The sequence below is a fragment of the Piliocolobus tephrosceles genome, chromosome 1 (assembly GCF_002776525.5).
Source record: "Piliocolobus tephrosceles isolate RC106 chromosome 1, ASM277652v3, whole genome shotgun sequence".
Lineage (NCBI taxonomy): Eukaryota > Metazoa > Chordata > Mammalia > Primates > Cercopithecidae > Piliocolobus > Piliocolobus tephrosceles.
Genome location: NC_045434.1, coordinates 105,458,268 through 105,483,552, shown reverse-complemented (window position 1 = coordinate 105,483,552; position 25,285 = coordinate 105,458,268). Strand labels below are relative to the sequence as shown.

Here is a 25,285-nt window from a genome sequence, read left to right as displayed (position 1 = left end):
CCCAGGTTCATGCAGTTCTTCTGCCTCAGCCTCCCAAGTAGCTGGGATTACAGGCATGCGCCACCATGCCCAGCTAATTTTTGTATTTTTAGTAGAGACAGGGTTTCGCCATGTTGGCCAGGATGGTCTCGATCTCCTGACCTCGTGATCTGTCCACCTTGGCCTCCCAAGGTGCTGGGATTACAGGTGTGAGCCACCACGCCCAGCCCATAAGGAGATTTTAAAATGTGAGTCCTAGCTGCAGGTAAGCTTGGGTTTGTGTAGTGGTGTGAGTTCCCTTGCTATGCCCTTTGCTCTTCTGGGCTGCTGGAGGATGTAGTAATACTCCCACCTCCAGAAGTTGGACTTCGTGAGCCTTTATATCCCAGTGTGAATTGGAAAGAAGATGCAGGAGGTTTATCTCTATAGATGAGCTCTCACAAGATTAGTCTAACACCTGGATTGCGCATTGCAGGGCAAACAGCTCCAGGCCCTCAGAGCCTCTCAAGGCTTTTCAACACAGGGGGTGATAATCAATGTTATGTCAATGGATCACCCAAACAGACAGAAAGATCACATTATGTTTTCTCTGTTTGAAAAGGTAAATACTGCATACATTTTGAAAATTTCAATGAAAATTGTTTGAGTTAAAAAGTTCTAATATTTAAAGAGTTAAGCTTTCATTTTCTGGAAGCCTTTGTGAACAGAGCTGGGTAGATGCGGCGGGCCCTGCATGTTCACTGCTCTTTGTAGCTTTTACAAATGACCTGCATCGTGTCATCCTCACTGTCTTCTCCCCACCAGGATGACAACTGGGGAGAGACCACCACGGCCATCACAGGCACCTCAGAGCACAGCATATCCCAAGAGGACATTGCCAGGATCAGCAAGGACATGGAGGACAGCGTGGGGCTGGATTGCAAACGCTACCTGGGCCTCACCATCGCCTCCTTTCTTGGACTTCTAGTTTTCCTCACCCCTATCGCCTTCATCCTTTTACCTCCGATCCTGTGGAGGGATGAGCTGGAGCCTTGTGGCACAATTTGTGAGGGGCTCTTCATCTCCGTGGCATTCAAACTCCTCATTCTGCTCATAGGGACCTGGGCACTTTTCTTCCGCAAGCGGAGAGCTGACATGCCACGGGTGTTTGTGTTTCGTGCCCTTTTGTTGGTCCTCATCTTTCTCTTTGTGGTTTCCTATTGGCTTTTCTATGGGGTCCGCATTTTGGATTCTCGGGACCGGAATTACCAGGGCATTGTGCAATATGCAGTCTCCCTCGTGGATGCCCTCCTCTTCATCCATTACCTGGCCATCGTCCTGCTGGAGCTCAGGCAGCTGCAGCCCATGTTCACGCTGCAGGTGGTCCGCTCCACCGATGGCGAGTCCCGCTTCTACAGCCTGGGACACCTGAGGTAAGAGGCAACATCCAGGAAGCAGAAAGGATGGCTGATGCCTTGCTGGGAGACAGCTGCTCTCTAGCACGTGAGGGGTGGTGACCGATGCCAAGAGCTAGGACCAGAGTCTGACCCTTTTCTGGTTTGGGGAGGAGATGCGAAGGTGGGAAGGGTTTCCATGTTTATTGAGTTTCTGGACTTCTAGATGGTGCGGGGCAGTCGCTGGCTCTCACCCGGGTCAAGGTTTTGCTGGGTCTGTTCTCAAAGTTATTGGCAGCTCCCAAAAATGATGGAGAAAGGAGATGCATAGTGATGGCTGCCTACTTTGACTCTGAAATTGGCCAATGGACAATGGATAAAGTGACCAACAGCTCCATTTTGTCCAAAATGTGACATCTGATTTACCATGCTGTCCCAGTGGATTCGTGAATTGTTCCTTTTTTCCCCACCCTCAGAGGCCTGGTTTGGGTAGTAAATTATATGGTCATCCTAGGGATCCTCCAATAAAGAATCAGGTGCAGGTTAGAGACTCCAAATGTGTGAACCATGAGTGTTTTGAAAATGTTTGCCTGAGAAAAAGTTAAAAGTCAGTTGGGTTGTCATACTTAAATCTCTGCATATAATCTCATTATTTTGTGGTTAAATAAGAGTGATTACCATCATTTTATTTACTTCAAGGTAAGCACTTTATATAGATTGTATATTTAGTCTTCATAGAACCCCATGACCTAGGTGTTATTAATCCCTGTGTCACAGATGAAGAAACTAGGGCTTACAGAATTTACGTAATTACACAAAAACATATGGCTAGCATCATGTAGGATTCATTCAGATGTCGTGAGGCCAGGGCTGAGTGAATGCCCCCATAATGGCATCTCTCACTTTGTGATTAGTGGCCTATTTTTCCATCTGTTTTCTTCCACAGACTATGAACTCCCTGAGGCCAGGGGCTGCCCTTATACCTCATGACATTCTCAGTGCCTGGCATGGAGCATGGACACAGTTGGCACTGAGATGGTCTCTGGGTGAATGCAGAGCCTGGGACATCTGACTTCAAAGCCTTTACCCTCTCCCAGGCTCTCTGCCTCTTTAGGCAGTATATGCTGATGCGTGTATCCTGCTTGGGGCAGGGTAGGCACTTAGTTCATTGCACCTATTACTGCTGTGATCATGTAGCTGGCAGAGCAGCCAAAATCAGCAAGGGCACACCTTAGTGGGTATCAGAACAATCGGCTTTGTCATAGATTTGGCTGGGCTCCAGGGAGGTGGCTCAGCCTGTATTTGGAGTCAGGCCACGTTGCCAAACCGTCTTCATGTTGGTGTGTACCCTCTTTCATTCCTCTGGCTTGGCTTGTGCTATGAGGTGGGGATGATCTAGCATTCAAGGTTGCTGCCACCCTTGGTGGAAACTGGTGTCCAAGTCACATGTCTGTGTACCAGAAATCTGGGGTTTTGAGTCCTTCACAGATGCCTGTAGGGCTCTGAAGACAAATAGGTCACCGCTTTGCCACGTATTCATCTCAGAAGGCTTTCTTTCCCCATGTTTCGCATCGGGGAATGACCAGCAGATTTGTGTTAAATATCTTCTGTGTTCAGAGCCCCAGACACATCAGGTTGGCTGCCTTCAGAGCTCTATCTCAGCACCTGTGACGCTCACAGTCACTTGGAAAGAGACCAGTGCACCGCTGTCTGGTGGGCAGGTGCAGAAACAGGCCTGGGGTATAGGTGATAGGAACACAGGAGGACAGAGAATTTCAGATTGTGGCAACAATAAAGCCGAGCAGGAGACAGTCTGTCTCAGAACAGGTTTTGCTGCAGTTAAAGCAGTAGAGAAAAATCTGGCTGTGGTCACGGTGGAGATGAGTGATATTTGGGGCTCTATATGTAAGTAGCCAAGACACTGGCCAGGAGTGAGGTCTGTGGTGGTTTTGATTTTTGGCTCTCAGCCCTAGTTGGTGTGAATTCCTCCTGTGTAGGTGGGAAAGGGCAGGGCGTCTTCTCACCATAGGTCATCCAGTGGTGGGACTGACTTCCCCCCATGGGCTCCCACATTGCTCCTCCCTGTAAGACTGGTTGAGCTGCACACTGCAGCTGAGTGGGGGTGGAGAGGGGACAAACCAAACAGCCTGGGGAAAGTATGCCTGTGGCGTGTTCAGAAAACGTAATTAGCAACAGCCCTCGCCTCTCACCACACAGTTCTGCTGGTCAAGGCAGAGCTGGACGGGAGAAGCCAGACTGATTGTGCTGCATGGCTCCCAGGCTTGCTGCAAACCTTTCAGTTTGCTCTCACCATGACCAACAACTGTCCAGGCTTTCAAAAACTCAAGTCAGTCACCCCAGCTCCCCAGGGAGACCTGAAAGGTGGCAAGTGCCCATCTGCCCTGGGGAGAGCGTTTTGAGGTGGTCCCCAGCCTCATCCTTTCAGCTTCTCTTTAGGGCCATTGGTTTTCCTCCTCTCCCTGCCTTTAATAAGGCCCCCTTTGTCCCTCTTGTGGAGAGCCTGGGTTAGGAGGTGGAAAGAATGGCTGGGGAAAGAGCGACGTCTTTGCTGACAAATGGAGCCCTCAGGGAGAGCCAGATGCCCAAGTGACAGCCAGTCTGCCAGAGCTGGAGCAGGCTTGGCACTTTTCCTCCTGGCATTGTGTGGGCCTGGTCACCCGCCGATCCTTGGGCTAAATCTGGTCTGAACCCAGCAGTGGCTGGAAGAGTTACTAGGCCAGAAATACAACTTCTAAGGCCTTTTGTAAAGTGTAGAAACAGACAGGAGGGAAGAGGGAGCGGGAATAGACAAAGCAAGCCTCGGAAATCAGAATAGCAGGTCTCCATCAGACCCAGCAGAATCACAGGCTCTCGGCTCTCCCTTTATGTAAAGCCTTCACCGTGGCAGCAACCTATCGGGCTTAGGTGCCAAGCGATGGTGAGTTCTTTTTTATGTTTTCAAAGATGATTTTATCGAATTGACTGAGCTATTTTTGAGAATTGTCAAAAGAATGTCTACTCTTTAGTTTCTTAAAGAAAATAGGCTTCTCGTTAGTTCATAAAAGGCACTTGCTGTGGCCCTGCTTGTTGGCAGGAATGAAGTTTTGGCTTATTTGAAAACTTTCAAAAATGTAAAAAGTTGTTGCAGAAAGTAAGAGACCGTAAATAGATTGAGATACTTCCCACCCTCTGCCCTGTGCCCTAGAAGTTACGAAAAGCTTTTCATAAGTTTGGACTCATTTGCCCCTCCTTGCTGCCCTGTCAGAGGTCAGAGCAGGTGGGGTAGAGGTGTCCCCTCTTACAGTTGAGGTCCCCAAGCCCCAGGCTCAGAGACCTGCTCAAGGTCACAGGGAATCAGCACCTTCCTGTGCATCACACCCCTTACCCCACTGCACTGTCTACAGCATCCTGGTGTCTTACACAGTCGCTTTGTCATTTTCCATACACACCTTGCTCGTCACTTTTCTTGACCCCATTCTCACAATAAGTTGCTAACTTTTCCAGTATGTTACCAGAGACTAATGACTTTTGATACGACTTTATTTGAGGAGAAACCCAGAAGAATAGAGGAGCCTAAAAATTGGCATTCAATTATCTTAACCATTTTTCAGTTTTGAAACCTCCAAAGGGAAATACTGTGAATACTGGTGCATAGACACTAGTGTAATTGACTCATTGAATGTGAAATGGTAGAACAACAGAGACAGAAAAAGAAAACCTTAACGATAAACAATTACATAGTCTTTACTGGGTGCCAGGTACCTTCTAATCTTTGTTTTTTTTGGGGGGGGGGGGGGGGGATGGAGTCTCGCTCTGTCGCCCAGGCTGGAGTGCAGTGGTATGATCTTGGCTCACTGCAAGCTCCGCCTCCCAGGTTCACACCATTCTCCTGCCTCAGCCTCCCGAGTAGCTGGGAATACAGGTTCCCGCCACCACACCCAGCTGATTTTTTCTGTTTCTTTAGTAAAGACAGGATTTCACCATGTTAGCTAGGATGGTCTTGATCTCCTGACCTCGTGATCCGCCCACCTCAGCCTCCCAAAGTGCTGGGATTACAGCATGAGCCACCGCACTCGGCCGTACCTTCTAATCTTTTAACATGCAACTCAGTCTTCACAACAATCATGTGAGGTAGGTTCTGGTAGCCAGCCTTCTTTTCAGATGAGCAAACTGAGGCATGGGAGAGTCAGGTAAGTCTAAGGCCCCATTTGTAATTGTGGGATCCAGGATTTGAACCCAGGCTCTCTGCTTCCAGAATGATCTTACCCATTTCACCATACTACCTCTGAATAGATAGGTTCATGTTCACATCACTGCTTTAGGAACACATGAACAAACCCAGAAGCATTTTTTGAGTGTTTCCCTTGTGCCCGCCTGATTGCCAGCTATTTTTGTATACGTTATTGTGTTTCACTTAACACAGCGCTTAGGGCTGGAACAGAGAGAATGTGGAGGATTGTCAAGATGGCTTGCACTCTGAGGTCCATTCCTTAGCTCCACTGGTTATTTTATTCACTCAGTTGACAAAGCTGAAAAGTCCTTAAAGTCATAGCAGTAGGTTTGAGCCTTTGGTCAGACCTTTTTAACTTCCTATACTTCACATGTCTCAAAGAAGATATCTTTTATCTGTTGTTGTGTAACAACTACCCCACCACTTAGTAGCTTAAAACAACCAATACAGTATTTCTCACAATTCTGCAGCATGGATTGGGCTCAGCCAGGAGGTTCTTTAACTGATCCTGCCCATGGTCCTGTGCGATTATACTCACGTGGTGAGTCAGCCAAGGCTGACTTTCTTTTCCTGTGTATTCTGTCCTCCTTCTTTTCCTATATATTCTCTCCTTCTCGTGGCCTCTGCTTATTGTTTCCTCACTAGGTTGCTAGACTTCTTAAATGGCAGTTCAAGGCTCCTAGGAGCACAAAAGCAGAAGCTCCCACCTAGGCCTTTTAAGGTCTGGGCCTGGAATTGTCCCAGTATTATTTCTACTGCATTCTCTTGGTGAAAGCAAGCCACAGCCCTATCCCACATTTAAGGGGAGAGGACGACATAAGACAGAGGCTACTAGGGCATAAAAGTCAATATCGCAGACTCCCACAACCACCTCGGACTCTCTTTCTCAGAGTCTGTTTATTCTTATTTTGCATATAGTTCTAACCAATTTAATTATTGATTTCTATACCTTAAAAAGCCCAGAAGTAACACGTTTTGAGGGGGAAAAGCGCTGCTTTAAGGAGGTATATGAACATCAATGAAAAATGATAGCTTATCAGCTATCAACAAGGAGGGAGACAGAGAAACCACAAAAGCAGGTATGACTCAGCACTCTGGGAAACTTTCCACCGTGATCCATTCTGTAGGATATTTATATTTCTGAAGCTCCATTCTACCTAATTCAGCCAGCAGGTTTTAACCGTTTGGGTTTTTTTTTTTTTTTTTTTTTTTGAGACAGAGTCTCGCTCTGTGGCCCGGGCTGGAGTGCAGTGGCCAGATCTCAGCTCACTGCAAGCTCCGCCTCCCGGGTTTTTCGCCATTCTGCTGCCTCAGCCTCCCGAGTAGCTGGGACTACAGGTGCCTGCCACCACGCCCAGCTAAATTTTTGTATTTTTAGTGGAGACGGGGTTTCACCGTGTTAGCCAGGATGGTCTCGATCTCCTGACCTTGTGATCCGCCCGTCTCGGTCTCCTAAAGTACTGGGATTACAGGCTTGAGCCACCGCGCCCGGCACTGTTTGGGTTTTTAAGCTTCGGGGTCAAAGTTTTGGGGTCAGAAATGCTTCATTCATTGAGACTGAAAAAGAGTAGCTTATAAATCGACACTGACCATAGACCTTGATTTTGTGTCCCCACCCAAATCTCATCTTGAATTGTAGCTCCCATAATTCCCACATGTTGTGGGAGGGACCCAGTGGGAGTTAATTGAATCACAGGGGCGATTTCTCCCATACTGTTCTTGTGGTAGTGAATAAGTCTCACAAGATCTGATGGTTTTATAAGAGAAAACCTTATAAGAGGTGGCTCTCATTTTCTTTCTTGTCTGTAAGATGTGCCTTTTGCCTTCTGCTGTGATTGTGAGGCCTCCCCAGCCATGTGGAACTGTGAGTCCATTAAACCTCTTTTTCTGTATAAATTATCCAGTCTTAGGTATATCTTTATCAGCAGCATAAAAATGGACTAATATAGATCTTTTAATCAAAGACATGGTAACTAATCACAGAACTACCTGTTCTTTAGAAAAAATGATCCTTGGATTGCTTTTCAAGCAATGGAAGTTTATGAATGTCACATTGTCAATTGTGATTATATTCAAGGAAGTGTTATGGACTGAATATCTGTAGTCCCCCCAGATTCATATGTGGAAGCCCTAACCTCCAATGTGGCGTATTTGGAGATGGAGCCTCTAAGGAAGTAATTGAGGTTAAATGTAGTCAGTGTGGGGCCCTGATCCCATAGGACTGGCGTCCTTACAAGAAGAGAGATGAGAGAGCTTGCTCTCTCTCTGCACACACCCTTAGAAAAGGCTGTTTGAGGCCACAGAAAGAAGGTGGCCATCTGTAAGCCCAAAAAAGAGCCCTCAACAGGAACCACATTGGCTGGAGCCTTGATCTTGGACCCCTAGCCTCCAGAACTGTAAGAAAATAAATTTCTGTTGTTTAAGCTACTTAGTCTGTAGCATTTTGATAACAGCAGCCTGAGCTGAGACAGGAATATTACATACACTGGAGACTTTTGACCCCAGAGACTTTTGACCTGTTGAAATAGAGCTCATCTTGTCCTCTCTTCAGCTCATCCGGGCATCCTCCCAGCTTGTAGGGGGCCTTGCTTCTCTGGATTGCACTTTGATTTTCTAGTTTTAAGTGACAAAGAGAGAGTCTCTTAGGGAGGTTAAAGTTACTCCAGTAATTCCAGGATATTTCCAGCTTCTTTTGAAATCTCATGTTTGTGATTCTGGGTCAAGTAATGTCCAAGCCGGTGATTACATTACTGGTAGGCATGTCTCTCATGCTGGGCCACGCCCTCCATCCCGTGTTCACGATGAGCACCAACGGTCTCCAAGAGCCCAGAGCCAGTGGCTGCAACGTTGGGAAAATTCTTAATGACCATCAGTGGTTTTGGCTCATGTTACTACGTTTGTGGGTTCATATGCCATCTCATTTTTAGAAATGTGTGTTTTTGTACTCCTGTAATTACTTTTTAATAAAGATATTTTTCCAGTCCTCAGCCTCACTCCATAGCAAAGCAAAGGACAAGAGCAAACAAGGGCTAAAACATAGAGTGTGGAGGGTTTTGCTCCGGCCTTATTTTGCTGTGGGAGAATTTTGAAGGCAGGAGTGGAGCTGCCGTTTGTGGTTTGGTGCTGTGGTGCCTGTTAAAAGTGGCTTTAATGAGAGTGTAAGGTGCTGCACACTGAAGCCCTGTGTTTACTCAGCTGCCTCCTGCCAGCGGCCACAGCTGGGATGGCTTCCCTCGCACGGCGTCTGCCCACAGCCTTGCGCCGAGGCCCAGAGGACTCACAGGGAAAGGAGCTGGCAAAGGTGAAGCCAGTTTTCATGGTCTCCTTAGGGGCCCGGCCCCTGGAAGATGGGTCACACTGCCTGAATGCTGTGCTGTTGGTTTCCCTGGAGCATTCTTGCTGCAGACCAGGGCTCGTATTCTCCACACTCACCACAAGTGGCCGGGTGTGACTTGACACAGTGTGAAAGTGGTGGGGCGCGAGTGCTCAGGAGGGCAAACAGCCTGCGACCTCCTTTCCCTGGCTGCAAAGCCGCCACTCGGCTCTGCTCCGGCCTGGGTTTCGGGGAGCCAAGATCCACTTGGGCAGGCTGGAAGCCTCAGACTCCAGACTTCATGTTGTGCTCCTTCCTGCGTACTCACGAGGAAGATGAGGCAGTCCAACATCCTGGGTCGGGTGGAGGTGTTTCGAGTCCATATCTAAATCTTTTTCTTAGAGCGCCCTAAGCAGGCCACTGTCTTTGATCCCCATGCCTCTGCTGTTTATCTTGGTGTAATTCATCACTGTAATTTAAGACGTAGAGAGAGCAGAGTTCCCATCCCAGGCAGGGGAGGCACAGTGCAGGTTGGACTGTGCAAGGAAGTGGCAACGTGGCGAGATTTGTGCCGCGGCCTGCAAGCAGGGCTGCGTGCTCCCCCGGCAGACTGTGGCAGAGCCAAGCCCCTCACTTGTAGGAAAGCGTGTGTCCTAGGTGCCCCGGTGGTGGAGGTCTGCCAGCATCTCTGTGCTGCAGGGAAGGCAGCCAGAGGGCTTCAGCCATAACTATCTCAGCCGCTCAGCAGGAGACCAGCAGTGTCTCTGCACTCAGAACTGCCACTGGGCTATGGTGTTAAGCCCAGGAGGGGTGTCCGTGTTAACAACCTTGTATTGCTTAGTTGCTGAGACCAGAAGAACCAGGTCATTGCGTGAGCTGTTGGCTACTTCTGGTTCTCACAAACTCCTCCCGGTGTTGATAGAGAATGGTGTCCTCCGGGCATGCTCTGGGTGTCGTTTTATTTGTATTATTAGGGACTCATGGAGAAGTGCTCTGGGTGTCCCCCACACTGCACTTTGGAGATCATTCTGTGATTCCCAAGTCCTGCTGATTCCACTTCCTTGGCGCTCTGGGATTAGATATCCTAGGCTGCCCATCTGCTTGTTCATCTTTCAGAGGAGATACCCTGCAGGGCTTGTCCACAGCTTGAATTTCAAAGCAAAAGCCAGGCATGCTTTCCAGCCTTCAAATATTGGTTCAAAGAATTCGGCTGCTGAAACTTCTGTGTACCTGAGGCAGCAGCAGGCCCGGGACACGAGTGAATCCAGGTGGCCCGAGGAAGAGCCTTCCCGCGGGTCTCAGCCGCCACACAGAGCCTCTGATCTGTTTCCCTTTGCAGAATGGGAAATCTCCTGTGTCTCAAGACCTCAAGCAGAAACCTGTGGCCCTCCTCCTCTATCCTGAAAGTCCAACCAAGTCCAGGCCTTTGTTATGAGACCTGTTAGTAAACATGAGCTAATTCGTTTTTGCCCCTCTTTGTCCTTCTCAAGTTCCAAGGTGATCATTGCCTGTTATCTATGGGACTTGTGTAAGCTAACTTCCCAAATGCAGCTGTGAGACAAACATTTTAATTAAAAGGCAGAAGGGCCAGGAGATATAAACATTCATGTGCCTGGTTGTCAGTGAAGGCGGTGGCGTTCAGCGTCCAGGGGCTAATTATATTCTCTTCTCTGGGACTCACACAAATATTGCCACAAATGGTCCTGACTGTCAGACTGAAGTCATTTATCTCCAAGTGTGGGGAGCAGTGAAGCCCATACATCCAGGTAGATTAGCTCTTACGGACTTTTCTGGGAAGTAGCAGGTGGGTAAAACTGAGAGCATCAGCTATGGCACCCTAGCTGGAGGTTTTCACAGAAAGCTGAATCAACTTGTCTTGGGGGTTCTGCATTTTAGAATTTTCTCAAAGACCTAGGTTTGGGCCCTAAAATGCAGCCATCAGAGCAGGCACACCTTAAAAAGTAGGTAATGTGTGGCCTTAGTGCCTGGGCAGCCTTCAGTACTGGCCTTCTTTGGTTGTCCCTGTCCACTGACCCTCCTTCCTCCCATGCTCTCACCTTTGCATTCATCTGCAGCCTCAGTTACCATTGACCAGCCTTGCCGCTTACCTGCCTCCACCCTTCCTTCCCTAAGTTCAAGTACATTAGTTTCCTAAGGCTGAAGTAACAGAGTATAGCACAAACTGGATGGCTTAAAAGTTCTGCTTCTCAGAAAGTACAAAATCTAGGTGTTGGCACAGCTGTGCTCCCCGCAAAGGCTCTAGGGACGAATCTTTCCTTGCCTCTCCCTAGTTTCTGGTGGCTGCTGGCAACCCTTCATGTTCCTTTGTTTACGGCTGTGTCACTCCAGTTTCTGCCCCCATCATTACGTGACCTCCTCCGTGTGGGTCTCTGTTATGTCCTTTTTTTTTTTTTTTTTTTTTTTAAGACAGAGTCTTCCTCTTTTGCCCAGGCATGAATGCATTGGTGCGATCTCAGCACACTGCAACCTCTGCCTCCCAGGTTCAAGCAATTCTCCTGCCTCAGCCTCCTTAGTAGCTGGGATTATAGGCACACGCCACCACACGTAGCTTATTTTTGTGTTTTTAGTATAGACGGGGTTTCACCTTGTTGGTCAGGCTGGTCTCGAACTCTTGGCCTCAAGTGATCTGCCTATGTCGGCCTCCAAAGTGCTGGGATTACAGGCATGAGCCAAAGAGTCCTGGCCACCTCTTTTCTTATACGGATACCAGAATGACTCTACCTTAACTAAACATAACATCTGCAAAGACCCTGTGTCCAAATAAGGTCACATTCTGAAGTTCTGGGTAGATGCACATTTTGAGAGACACTATTTGCCACTACAGGTTTTTCCAAGCTGTGCTGTCCTGTGACTGAACACTGACCCCATTGCTCTATTGTGAATGTTTGGGAGGATTAATACCAGCCTGTTTCTGCTCACACTGCTTTCTCTGCCTGGAATTTTATTTACAGCCTGTTGTCCATGGTGTGACCATCATTCATCTTGTAAGACTTAACAGTCCAGCTTTGCCCCCACTGTGGATCCCCAGCGGGAACATCATCCCCCTCTTCTTAGTGTGCATGTTCTGTCATGGTCTCTGGATCACTTGACTATACTTACTGTTTGAGTGGTGCTCACCACTGATTGGAGCGTAAGCCCCCGGAAGGTTTCATTTACATCCGGGTCTCAGTACTGGGGATTTAGCAGGTGCTCACCATTTATAACCGCTTTTGATGGAGTTGGAGAGGCTAGTTATTAAGATTTTTCTGAATGTAGCATCCTCAGCTGGCTTTCAGGATAGTGCCTGCATACCCTAAAAGGAGATCTTTGCAGATTTTACTCTATGACAAGAAAACTTTTTAGTGCTTTTTCTGTCAGCACGTACTTAGGTAATGAGAAGAATGACCTGGCATATATTTGGGGAATTAGCATGCAAGAAGTACTTTGACATTTTCCACATGTGAAGAAAGCTGTTTTTCTTGATCTAGCTGAAGGGATCAAATTCGTATTTGAAAAGATGTGGCTAAAACTTGAAAAGGACTTGTCCATGGGGGATGTCTTCATCTCTTCTCCCTGCTCAGGGAGAATTTGCAGGCCATAAAGTGTGAGGGCATCAGTCTGCATGAGCTCTAAAGCTCAATGTTAATTTCTGATTTTAATAACATGTGAGAGTACAAGTTTGATTGCAGAAGCCACAATCAAGTTCACAGAAGGGTGAATGAATGGGAAATAGAAGGGACTGTGTGTGCATCTGTGTGTATGTGTGCATGTGTGCACACATTTTTTTAGGCTTTGGTTCCTTTAGCTACAAAATAAGGGAGTTAAAATGGAGGTGGTTTATGGCCACAATTGTTTCCTTCAAGTATGTAATAGGCTTTCACAAGAAAGGGGGACTTGGGTTCAGAACAAAGCATTGGGTGAACCAGTGGTAGAACTGAAAGGTCATTTCAATGTGAAAGTGAACTTTCTTTTCAAGCAAAGGCTGGATGTCATCTGGGAGCTTATAAAAAGAATTGGTATATGGATGCCAGGCACAGTGGCTCACGCCTGTAATCCCCGCACTTTGGTAGGCTGAAATGGGTGGATCCCTTGAGGCCAGAAGTTTGAGCCAGCCTGGGCAACATGGTGAAAATCCGTCTCCACCAAAATACAAAAGTGAGCCAGGTGTGGTGGCATGTGCTTGTAGTCCCAGCTACTCTGGAGGCTGAGGCATGAGAATTGCTTGAACCTGGGAAGCAGAGGTTGCAGTTAGCTGAGATGGTACCACTGCACTCCATCCTGGGCGACAAAGGAGACTCTGTCTCAAAAATAAAAATAAAAATTGGCCAGGTTTGGTGACTCACACCTGTAATCCCAGCACTTTGGGAGGCCAAGGCAGGTGGATCATCTGACGTCAGGAGTGCAAGACCAGCCTGGCCAACAAGGCGAAACCCTGTCTCTACTAAAAATTAGCCAGGCGTGGTGGCCTGTGCCTGTAATCCCAGCTACTCAGGATGCTGAGGCAGGAGAATTGCTTGGACCTGGGAGGCAGAGGTTGCAGTGAGCTGAGATATGCCACTGCACTCCAGCTTGGGTGACAGAGTGAGACTCCATCTCTAAATAAATAAATAAATAAAATAATTTTTAAAAATAATTGATATAGGGATTGGGAGATTAGACTGATGGACTCTTGATTTCTCTAATTCTTGAATCTCTGCTTGGGTGAACACTAAGATTCCTTCCATTTCTAAAATTTTGAGGTTCAGTATAAATGGAAGTGAGGTCATGCTTTTGTGCCTGGAGACTATGTGTATATTCTAGCCATCAACCAACCCCATCCCTGCTGCAAAATGTTCATGCTCATTATTAGTAATGAGATAATATTTTATGTTTGTAGAATGCATTATAGTTGATAAATGCCTTCACTGTCATTATTTCATTTGCTCTTCTCAGCAACCACATGCGGTAGTCAGTATTATCTCTATCAAAGGCCAAGGAAAAGGCCAAGAAAGCGGAAATGACTTATACAGGATTACAGGGTAGGTAGCAGGAATCTAGACCTTCTGGAATCTACTACTCCTTCTACAATGGATGCCTCCCTATACATAGCTTTGATTTTCAGGAGGCTGAGAGTTGGCAGGAAGTACTGCATAAAAACAAAGAGTAGCATAACTTTGTGGCCCCAGTCCCTAAGGAAGACTGCAGAGTGGACCCATCTTGGCTCATTCCCCATGGCAGTACCCTCATGGTGGGCCTCTGGGGGAGGTTGGTATAGGCGCACATGGGATCAAGTTGGCCGCTTCAAGATATATGGCCATGTAAGCTCATGGTGGCCATCATTTATGAGTTATTTACTTTGAATAAGCACTTTAAAATGTGTTATTTCATCTTCAGCATAGACCTAAACCAGGCGGGCTGCTCCTCTTTAGGAAGCAGGGAAGTGGAGGGTGAACTACCAAGTCTCCAGTACTTTTCCTGGTCTAAATGCCAACTAGCTTTGAAGTCTCAGAATGTCATAGAACTTGGAATCGTCCCAGTGGATATTTAAGCTCATAAGACTTAACCTGCCTTAGGGCGATGCCGACCTCAGTCAGCACCTGGTATGCTTGGATCTCGCAGGCTGCTGCTGGAGGTTCTGAGTAGCTGCCTGTACCAGGCCTGCCTCAGTTAATTCATTAGTCTTTCAGTAAGACATTTTATGCCGCTGAGTATCTTGGAGCCCACTTACCTTGGTAAGCAGGGTTTTCTGTGCTGTTCTTCCCATCCTGCAGATGAAGAGTATGAGGTTTGAAGAAGTGACTAATTCGTTCAAGTTGAATGAATGAGTGAGAGAGCCTGGAGTCATGTTGTCTGGGACCAGAGTCTGTACCAATTGCACTGTGCGTGCCTCCTCCCGCAGCCTCTGTGCAGACTCAGACATGCACAGAGCATGGGGAGGCAGTGGATGGTCTAGGTATGCAGGGCATTAATTTGATTTGTATTTTTTTCTTCAGAATTTATCTTTAAAAAATATGTCTTTCAGATTTTTGTGCATTAACATTTGAACTATGTTTTGAGGTGCTTCTTTCCAGGTCTGTTTAAGAAATGTAGCCCAAGGGCGAGCCCCTCTTCTCTGTTGCCATGGCAGTCATGTAACAGTTGTCAACAACACTGGAAGTGCTTTCGTGGTTGATTAGACACAAAAGACCACAGCCTTTCTCATTCCACCCTCTTTGTCTTGCAAAGAAAATAGGCCAGTAGGCAATGTGGTCAGCAGTGAGTTTTAAATTAAAATGTAGCTGTCGGATTCCCTTAGACCTTTACGTAGACCCATTGCTGGTCTGTCCTTCCCAGGAGTTCAAGTTTGGACCAGCCTAGACCTAAGCCTGTTGAGGAGGTTTTTATGCATTGGTCTCAAGCGAATTTCTGTCACAACTAGGTGTACCTTCTTCATGTGGTGTTTTCCACAAATCTGTGTGGTCTGGGAGAGGGTATTTCTTTCCTGGGGTTGTGACTAGGCGGGTATGTTGGCATGCGGCACCAGTAGAGCAGAGAGTCCTCTATCTTGGGAAAATGCTCCTTGTTTTAGGTTTCTGAGGGGGCTGAGTCCGTAGTCTATACTTCAGGCTCCCCCTGACAGCAATACAGGGGTCCTGTTCTGTCAAGCTACCGCCTTTTCTCTCTGAATGTAATGGTGATAACAGTGGGGGCAAGTTTCTAACCAACTTGATTTTTCTGGCCTCCCACGTTTCCCCAAGATTGTCTGGTCTAGAGATTGGGGTTTGTAAAAGGATTTGCTTTTGTTCATCTCTGGGGCCCTTTTTGCCTCTGAAATTCCATAATTTTATGAAATACATATTCAGGACTGATCTTAGGCCTATGGGAATTCTAAGATTGCATGAACAGAGAAGCTAAGCCTGCAAGTATTATATACCCATGGAGGAACCAAAGGATGTGTGTCAGGAATTTGCATAGGTGAGCTTGTTGAAGGGGCAAAACCACCTTCCTCGAAGACATCACAAGTCACGTGTCATCATCTTCGATACTGCAAGTTTAGGGACAGATCAGCGGGACCTGGAGGATTCAAAAAGGCTTCCTGAAGGAAGCCAGTCCTGCGTTGGCTTTGTGGTTCCTTCCGTATTTGGAGGGTGGAGAGGAATCGAGGCAGGAGGAATGCTGGGCGCTGACAGTGGTGGAGGGAACGGCTGCTCCCTGCGTCCTGGCCTCCTGGGGCTATGACCGAGGCCATGGCATAGTAATTAGGAATGACTGATAGCCAGTAGCGAGGGAGAATGTAGAAAAAAATGTAAACAAAACAACCTCACCTATTCACACTTACTGCAGCCTGGGACAGAGTGGGGATAGATGGCCTCCACCTCCTGATGGAACCCAGTGTCTTCACTGCATTATATACATGGCACAGCTGAGTGTTAAGATGCGTAATCATCTGGAGTAATCAAGAAGACTTAAATCATACATCACAGACCTCATTCTCTTCAAAACGATGAAGAAAGGCCCGGCGCAGTGGTTCACACCTGTAGTCCCAGAACTTTGGGAGACCAAGGTGGGCGGATCACTTGAGCTCAAGAGTTCAAGACCAGCCTGGGCAACATGGTGAGACCCCGTCTCTTCTAAAAATATAAAAATTAGCTGGGCGTGGTGACACTTGCCTGTAGTCCCATTTATTTGGGAGTCTGAGGCAGGAGAATCTTGAACCTGGGAGGTGGAGGTTGCAGTGAGCCGAGATTGTGCCATTGCACTCCAGCCTGGGTGACAGAGGGAGACTGTCTCAAAAAATAAAAGATGAAGAAAGGCATATTGGATTTTATCCCAAAAGGTCACAACCATTTTATTTAAGTCGTGTGCTTGAGTTATGTGTTTATTTAGTTAGTTGGAAACTCTCATTCCCTAATATTGCTAGATATGCTGGGCATCAGACAGACCATCCTCTGTAGGTGAAAGCATGCACACTCTTGCAGGTGTTTATCAACTTCTCCCTGAGATCCCTTCAGCTCCAGCGTTGGCTTCTCAGCCTGGGAGCTGGCCAGGCTCTGAGTCATCCTGTTGCGTCTCTGAGAGGGCAGAGCCAGAGGGAGTACAGGACGCCTGCGCTTTCCCTTTGTTTGATATTTTTGAGCAAAGGCTCTCACTCCTTGGGAGGACTGTGAGAGCGGTGCCTGTGACACCCAGGGCTGGCATCTCACGGTACCCACCCCCACCCTGGGCACTTCCTGGGACGCCAGGACTTTGCTCTGAGGGGGCTGTCAGGTAGGCTGTGGACTTGGCTCATTTGGAGAGCTGGCCCATTTGGAGAGCATCTGCTGAGGCCCCAGGCTGGAAGGCAGTGGGCCAGGAGCCCTGCTGGAGACAGAAGCCACTGCTCGGGGCAGTGCATCACACTCACAAGGTGGAGGGTAAGAGACACAGCCAGGAGGCTTCGACCCAGCCATCCCCTCACTGGCCCCAGCTGAATTAGTGGGATTCCCTTGGCCCCTCCTCACAGCCTCGCTGAACAGAAAACTAAAACTCAGCAACCACAAGACAGTTTTGAGTTGGAGATGGTTCTGAGGAGAACTTCTGATGATTGCCTTTTAATTTTTAAATTTAGATCAAGGTAATACTTTTCTATTGGGAATCCAGGGGCCTGGAGATGTTTCTGTATCATTAGAGGAGGGGATGAAGTGGGTTTGAACCCTAGTGGGTGTGTGTGTATAAACTGAGTCTTACAGCCATGCAGAGGGGCCCCTTGCCTCCCAAAGCCCAGGCACTCCGGAAAAGGCACACACAGGGGTGAGAGCTGAGCTAGGCACATGAGGGAGAGTGTGTGTGTCTGTATGTGTGTGTGTGTGTGTGTAGAGAGAGATCAGGGAGAGGGCTGCAATGAATATCTGGATGGGGTAGGAATAAAGAAGCACTTGCCTCTCTCTGGAGAATGCCATGGACAGGGGGCAAGGACAGAGTTGGAGCCACATTGACTTGGAGATTGCTAGGTGAGACTTTCAGGGCAAGCAGAGTGGACTTCTGCAGAAAGAGCTCTCGTGACACACAAATCTCCACGCAAGGCTACCTCCTCAGGAAGGCTGCACCCTGTCCCAGGCAGCCAGAAGCTCTTCTCGTGGTTACTTAGACCCACGTGTTCCAGCATGAGAGCACACTCACTGTCCTGGGGTTCATGCTCCATGTACCGACTAAGGAGGAGCTCCTTCTGTCTATCTTGATATTCCCAGGGCTTAGCAGACACAGGCACTCAAATATGGAATGACGAGTGAGCAACTGAGTTAATTGAATGATCAGAATTTTTGAAATGCAGATTTGCTGTTAGGAGTCTTAGGTTTACTTCCATTATGCAAAGTTGGTCCCACAGATTTCCCCTGATAGTGTTCCCCAGCCTCACATGACTGTACATTATCTAGGACAACATTAAGTACCAACTGAATGCAGGCACTGCTGGGGATATAATTCAGAAAGCTTTGCCATGATTCTGCTCTTAAGCAGGTTAGCTGACTGACTTCCAGATTCAACTCTGTTAAAGTCTTGAAGCAGAGCTCCAAGGGGAGCCCAAGGGGTGGGTCGACAGAATTTCCAGCAGATGGTTTAGGAGCTCCCTTGCCTTGGTGTGAAGTGAAGATCGCTGAGCCACACTGAGAGTGTTGGAACACAGTGCGGTCATCCAGGAATCAAAGGGAGCCCCGTCCTGATGCTCCGGCTACTGCAAATAATCCTTGTAAGCTGATCTGCTTAGCAGAGTACTAGAAAGGAAAATCTAAAGGGCAAGATAAAAATATATCTGTGGTATTTAACATGGTGGTGGTTGGAGATGTCAGCACGTACACTGTTACACAGAGGCTGCATGTTACCGGAAAGCCCAACTTGGAGCGCTTTATAAATCATATCAGAGTTCCAGCTCTCCTACTTATTGACTGCATGCTGTTGTACAGGTCATAGATTTTTGAGCCTCAGTTTTCTTACCTCGAATGATTGTGAGGGTGAAATGAGAATCAGGTATGTGCAAACCCTTGCTGTATCATTGCAAGGTGTTCTTCAAAGTGGCAAGTGTCGTGCACCGTAGACCAAGAGCATATTCTTTTGCTGTCTAGACTCATTCCCAATTGTAAGTGCCCTCCCACATCCTCTCTCCCACTTGTTGATGGTACCTGTTCTTTGTTCCCCTGCTGCTCTCTGACGACCAAACAGAGGATAGGTTGGAGACCTAGAATATCAGAACATGGATAGTCACCTTCATACCCCTCTGCCAAAGGCCAGAGATAGCAGTCCAAGGGGCAGGGGGACCCAGAAAGATCAGATGGTCTCAGCGGAGGCCCTCTTTTTTTTTTTCTTTTTTGAGACTGAGTTTCATTCTTGTTGCCCAGGCTGGAGTGCAATGACGCCATCTTGGCTCACTGCAACCTCTGCCTCCCAGGTTCAAGTGATTCTCCTGTCTCAGCCTCCTGAGTAGCTGGGATTACAGGCATGTGCTACCACGCCCGGGTAGTTTTTGTATTTTTAGTAGAGAGGGGGTTTCATCATATTGGTCAGGCTGGTCTCAAAGTCCTGATCCACCCGCCTCAGCCTCCCGACTTGCTGGGATTATAGATGTGAGCCACCGTGCCCGGCTGAGGCCCTCTTAAGTACACTCTGCCCTGGATGGCTGTAGTTGTTCTGGTCTGTATAAAACCTAAGTTCCAAGATTCCTCATACCCAGGGGCACCGAGGCCTAGGGGACAAAACCTTGAATGAGGACCTTAGAAACCTGAATCCATACTTTGTTCTTTCACTTATTAGCTCTGCAACCATTAGTAAGCCTCTTGCCCTTTGCGGGGGTTCCTCAGTTTCTTCTTTTGTAAACCGAGGAAAAACAGGAAAAGTTCTTGGGTGCCTAAAACTAAATGTAAGTTATGAGTTACAACTTCTTCCTCTTTCAACAAAGGGCTAGATGGGATGCGGCTAATCACAGGTCCAGGAGAGGGCACAGAAGCCACTTGGCCATGGGGCTTAGTATCAGCTTTAAGTTCTCATCCTGGAGACCAGAGGTGTGGTAGAACCCAGTGGACTTCTGTATGAGATTAGCTTTGATGTTGTGTTCCTTGACCTGACTCCAAAAGAGGATTTTTTCATTTAGGACCTGCGTATTCAGTGAAAAAGCTTTGCATTAATTTTGTTCTTTTTTTCTCAGTATCCAACGAGCAGCATTGGTGGTCCTAGAAAATTACTACAAAGATTTCACCATCTATAACCCAAACCTCCTAACAGCCTCCAAATTCCGAGCAGCCAAGCACATGGCCGGGCTGAAAGTCTACAATGTAGATGGTATGTGCCTTGAAAGGGTGTCTGCGGTGCTCATAGGGGCACAGTTGGGTGACTGTTTAAGCTTCATGGTACGTTTGGTTCTACTTCCTCTCTGGGCCTACCTTTATGGTACATTCTCATTTCAGTACAATTTCTCCTTTTTATGTAGGCAGACACATTTTTAGAGAAGTGTTGATTTGCCATCTACCTATGTGAGAAGCCTGTTCATTTTGGGATTTTATGATTGAAAACAGCAGTGGTGTGTGTTTCCTGCCTTCTGCCAGGCTCACCTTATATTGGAAGCTATTAGGAAAGGGTTGCTTTTCAAAATGTGTACACATTACCCACAGACTCAGAAAGCTACCTAAATCATTAAGACTAGAAATCTCAGTAGTTCAGGCATCTGGTGAGATACCTACAGGCACTTCTTACTCGTGGCTAGGAGCCGGAGTTGAGTGGGTGGCAGGAGGCTGGAGGCCAGGCTGGGTAAGTCCAAGCTATGTTTCAGGGTATCAGATGGTTAAGTGCAAGAAACAGGATGCGGTGTCATTTCTTACTGGGTACATTGGGTGAGGACAAGAACTTTACAAACCCTCGGAGAGGATTATATTGTCAACAAGTCAAGTGATTTATATACAGTGTCAATTTTTGGTGGTAATATCCTCCCAGTTATTTAATTGTTTATTTTTTGCCTATATGAGGTGTGAGCTCCCTCACGAAGCCTGAAGGATTGATAAATTTAATCTGTGATCTGAAAACTTAGCAAAGATTCCCACTAGTGAAACCAAGTCACCAGCCAAGTAGATCATCCATAAGAAAGCCGGAAATCTGCCTATGTTTCTGAAAAGCTAAGGTGGTCAATGGTTAGGACAGGACAGGGCTTCTGAGTCTGTATTCATTAATGGGTCATTAATATTGGTATTTCCTGTAAAAGTTGTAGCTGCCATGACATTCCAGCATAGCTTGCTTTCCATTGTAGACTCAGTGTCTCATGTCCTTTGACTTTCTTTTTTGTCTGTCTGTCCTTGTTCTCCCCATCCCTCTCATTCTGTCTCATTGTCTTGTTGCTGAAATTTGATGTCCCAGCTGCCCTTATGGCCAAACTGAAACTTTATGTAACAGATGGTAACATCTTCAGCACACTCTGTGTGTTGTTTTTGGCCAACATTTTAGTTGTCAAGCATTCTTCATCCCCTTCTGAGTTCTTTTTCCATTTCTGCTGACCAGATTGGGGTTTAGGGAGATTCCTCTGCTCTCTTGCCTTGGACATAGTGAATGCAGATCCGGGGCACACCTGGGCAGTGACCTTTGGGATTTGTGTGTGTGTGTTTCATAGGGGGTGGGTAGACAACATTGACAGATTGTGGTACTAGTTTTCTGCTCTGTTTCCCAGCCTCGTGGTATTAACACTATTCTTTCACTGTCCTTTCCCCAAAGGCCCCAGTAACAATGCCACTGGCCAGTCCCGGGCCATGATTGCTGCAGCTGCTCGGCGCAGGGACTCAAGCCACAATGAGTTGTATTACGAAGAGGCCGAACATGAACGGCGAGTAAAGAAGCGGAAAGCAAGGTATACTGCCCTCCTGATGCCAGTAATGGACTTTTAGATTTTTATTTTATTTATGTATTTATTTATTTGGAGACAGAATCTCACTTTGTTGCTCAGGCTGGAGTACAGTGGCAAGATCTTGGCACACTGTCACCTCTGCCTCCCAGGTTCCAGCGATTCTCATGCCTCAGCCTCCCAAGTAGCTGGGATCACAGGCACCCACCTCCACACCCAGCTAATATTTGGTATTTTTAGTAGAGAAGGGGTTTTGCTATGTTGGCCAGACTTTTCTCAAACTCCTGACCTTAAAGGATCTGCCTGCCTCAGCCTCCCAAAGTACTGCAATTACAGGCATGGGCCACCATGCCCGGCCTCTTGTAGACTTTTAATCTTTCCTTTTTTACCGCTAGACTGAGGTTTCTATTTAAAAACATGACCTGCGGGGACGCCTTTGGAGTGCACCTTGCTCCAATGTTTCTTAAACTGAAGCCTGTGTGAGCATCACTGGGAGGGCTGTTCAAATACAGGATGCAGGTTCTGCGCTCTGCCTGCAAAAGCCCTACTCAGTAGGTGTGGAGTTGGGCCCAAGAAATGGCATTTCTAACAGATTCCTGGGTGGTGCTGGTGCTCCTGGCCCCCTGCCCACACTTGAGTGGGCCTGTTCTGCACCCCTGGACCCTTGCTGGTGTTCACCATCAGGTCCTATTCACTGAAGGGGACAGAGGTGCATTCCGTCATGTATGCTGTGCCTCTTCCTGTTTCTCGGGCTGCTAGTGGGGGTGGCTGGACCAGGGAGCACGCAGCTCTGCTTCTTTGCAGGGCTGCTTCTGCACCACCAACCACCTCTCTCTGTACAGAGCCTTTTATCGCCAGTTGGAGAGGCCTTAGAACTCTTTTCATCTAACCATTGCAGAGATGAAAAAAGGACTTAAGTGCATTTCCCAAGCTCATTGGTGGCAGAATTGAGAACAGAGTTCATCTCCCAGTCCTAGGGCTCCTTCCCCCCGATGCCTGGGGCCCCTGTTCCACATGTTATTTTTGCTATTGCTTTTCTTTCTCCCTTCCTCCCTCTCCACCCTCTGGGGGACAGCTAAGGATGCAAGCAGTGTGATTGGGCCTTGAATATTTTGGCAGGTCAGGCCACAGCAGGGGGGACAAGTGTCATTCTATTCGCACACCCTGTGGCAGGCACCATCCTAATTACTTAGTGTTGCGTCACCTTCTAGGCTGGTGGTTGCAGTGGAAGAGGCCTTCATCCACATTCAGCGTCTCCAGGTCGAGGAGCAGCAGAAAGCCCCAGGGGAGGTGATGGACCCTAGGGAGGCCGCCCAGGCCATTTTCCCCTCCATGGCCAGGGCTCTCCAGAAGTACCTGCGCACCACCCGGCAGCAGCACTACCACAGCATGGAGAGCATCCTGCAGCACCTGGCCTTCTGCATCACCAACGGCATGACCCCCAAGGTGCGCTGCTCTGGGCGGGCTCTGCCACCATCATCCTGGCTTGTCACTGAGCTTGGCCAGTTGAATTTTAGCGTGTTACTAGAAGTGATAAAATCGAAAGGCTTCTCTAAAACGTCAAGTAATAAGAATTAGTGATCCTCACTTATTTTATACTATGTTAGTGCAATTGTTTTTTTAAATGTGCCTTTCGAAGGCCTCTGGATTCTAACAGAGGAGAGAATTTCACTTGCAGACAGTACGGAATAGTGATTGGAGACAGTACGAAATAGTGATTAGGGGTGCATTGTGGACTCTGGAGCTGAACTGATTCATTCTAACCTGGCTCCTCCACCAACTAGATGCGTAACCTTGGGCAGATGGCAATAGCTCTGTGCCTCAGTTTCCTAACCTGTTAATTGATTAGGATAATACTAATAACTATCTCATTTGTATGTTTTGGGAACTGAAAGAGTTAATTCATGTGAAGTGCTTGAAATGGTACCTGTCATATGGTGAGGATGGACTAAATAGTTCTTATTATTATTGGTGAAAAATAGAATGGTGTGAACCCAGGAGGCGGAGCTTGCAGTGAGCCAAGATCACACCACTGCACTTCAGCCTGAGCGACAGAGTAAGACTCCATCTAAAAGAAAAAAAAAAAATGCCATCAGGCATTTTGGGCGTTACAGAATGAGTTTTACTGAGTGGTCTTTTAGATTACGATATTTAGGACACCTTAAGGAGTGTTATAAGAAACAGCCATGTATCTAATAGAGGGTTGTGGCCAAGGAGGCAAAATAGAGTAAAGATATAGCAATTGACTTCTCTGCAGAGAGTTGGGTTCAAATCCTAGCTCCACCACTTAACTGGTTTGTGACTGTGCTCAAATTATTCTACCTTCTATTAGATACATGGCTGTTTCTTATAATATCCCTAAAAGTGTGCTAAATACCATAATCTAAAAGACCATTTGGTAAAACTAACTCTGTAACACCCAAAATGCCTGACAAAGCAATAGCATTATTTTTACCAATAGTAATAATAGCAGTTTAGTCTAGCCTCTTCATATGACAGGTAGTGTTTTAAGCACGTCACATGAATTAACTCTTTCAGTTCCTCTACACTTGTTTGCTCTTGTAGCAATGAGGATAATAATAATACCTCTCTGACAGGGTTGTTGTGTAAGAATTACATTAAATATGGCAACATGGCATGTAAATTGCACGGTAGAGAGTAGATGAGCTTGGCATGTGGCACACATGTAACATTTGGTAGCTGTTTCTTATAAGGACCTCTGTTTATACGCTGCACTATATGTGTATCCTGCTGGTTACACTGTCAACCAGTAACTACCCTTAGGAAAGCAATGTAGAAATAGTAAGAAACCAAAAAGTTTTCTGTATTGACTCACTAATCTCTCTCCTAGGAAAGCTAATTAATACAATAATATATACACATGAATATACACAAAGTGGTGTTTTGCAAAACAATCTGTAATACCTCCACAAGGGAAATAATTTAAAACATAACAGTGGCTTATAAATTATGGTGTATCACCTGTTGTATCATGAAATAATCTGTTAGACTAGTAAGTTACAAGAAATAGAATTCAGAAACATGTGAATACTGTGGCTGCAAATGAGGAAAATATGTCTGCAGGTATAAAATGATGGCTTGTACCATGTAGAACCAAAACAGTTGTTTTTCTTTTTACAAGATTTTAGAAAGTTTCCTGGTTGCTTTTTGTTTCATTTAAAAATTTTATACGTTTCTGAATTAAAAATACTAGCTGTTTTTGGCATAGAAATCCAAACATTAAAGAAAAGTATCATATGCGGAAAATGAAGTTTTCATCCCCCGCCCCAAAACAGTTGTTACAGATAAGCAGTTGGTATATATTCTTTCAAATATCTGTGGATGTTTTTTACGCTGAATTGGGAAAACAAAACAGAAATGGGGTCCTTGCTCTTTCTTTCTCTCTCTCTGTGTGTGTGTGTGTGTGTGTGTGTGTGTAAACCACAGGCACGTGCCACCATGCCTGGCAATTTTCATATTTTTGTATTTTTTTGGTAGAGACATGGTCTTGCCGTGTTACTCAGGCTGGTCTCAAACTCCTGAGCTCAAACAATCTACCTGCCTCAGCCTCACAAAGTGCT

The 25,285-nt window shown here is 46.8% G+C and overlaps 1 protein-coding gene across 1 annotated transcript in view; it reads left to right on the top strand.

Moving 5' to 3' along the window:
• The window catches only part of VANGL1 (VANGL planar cell polarity protein 1), a 57,628-nt gene that overhangs the window by 21,794 nt on the left and 10,549 nt on the right, over positions 1 to 25,285 (top strand). Inside the window, exons 4-7 of the mRNA XM_023222720.3 lie at positions 784 to 1,391; positions 20,028 to 20,161; positions 21,578 to 21,710; positions 22,916 to 23,150. Of these exons, the coding sequence (XP_023078488.1) occupies positions 784 to 1,391; positions 20,028 to 20,161; positions 21,578 to 21,710; positions 22,916 to 23,150 (1,110 nt within the window). The remainder of the gene's footprint in view (positions 1 to 783; positions 1,392 to 20,027; positions 20,162 to 21,577; positions 21,711 to 22,915; positions 23,151 to 25,285) is intronic.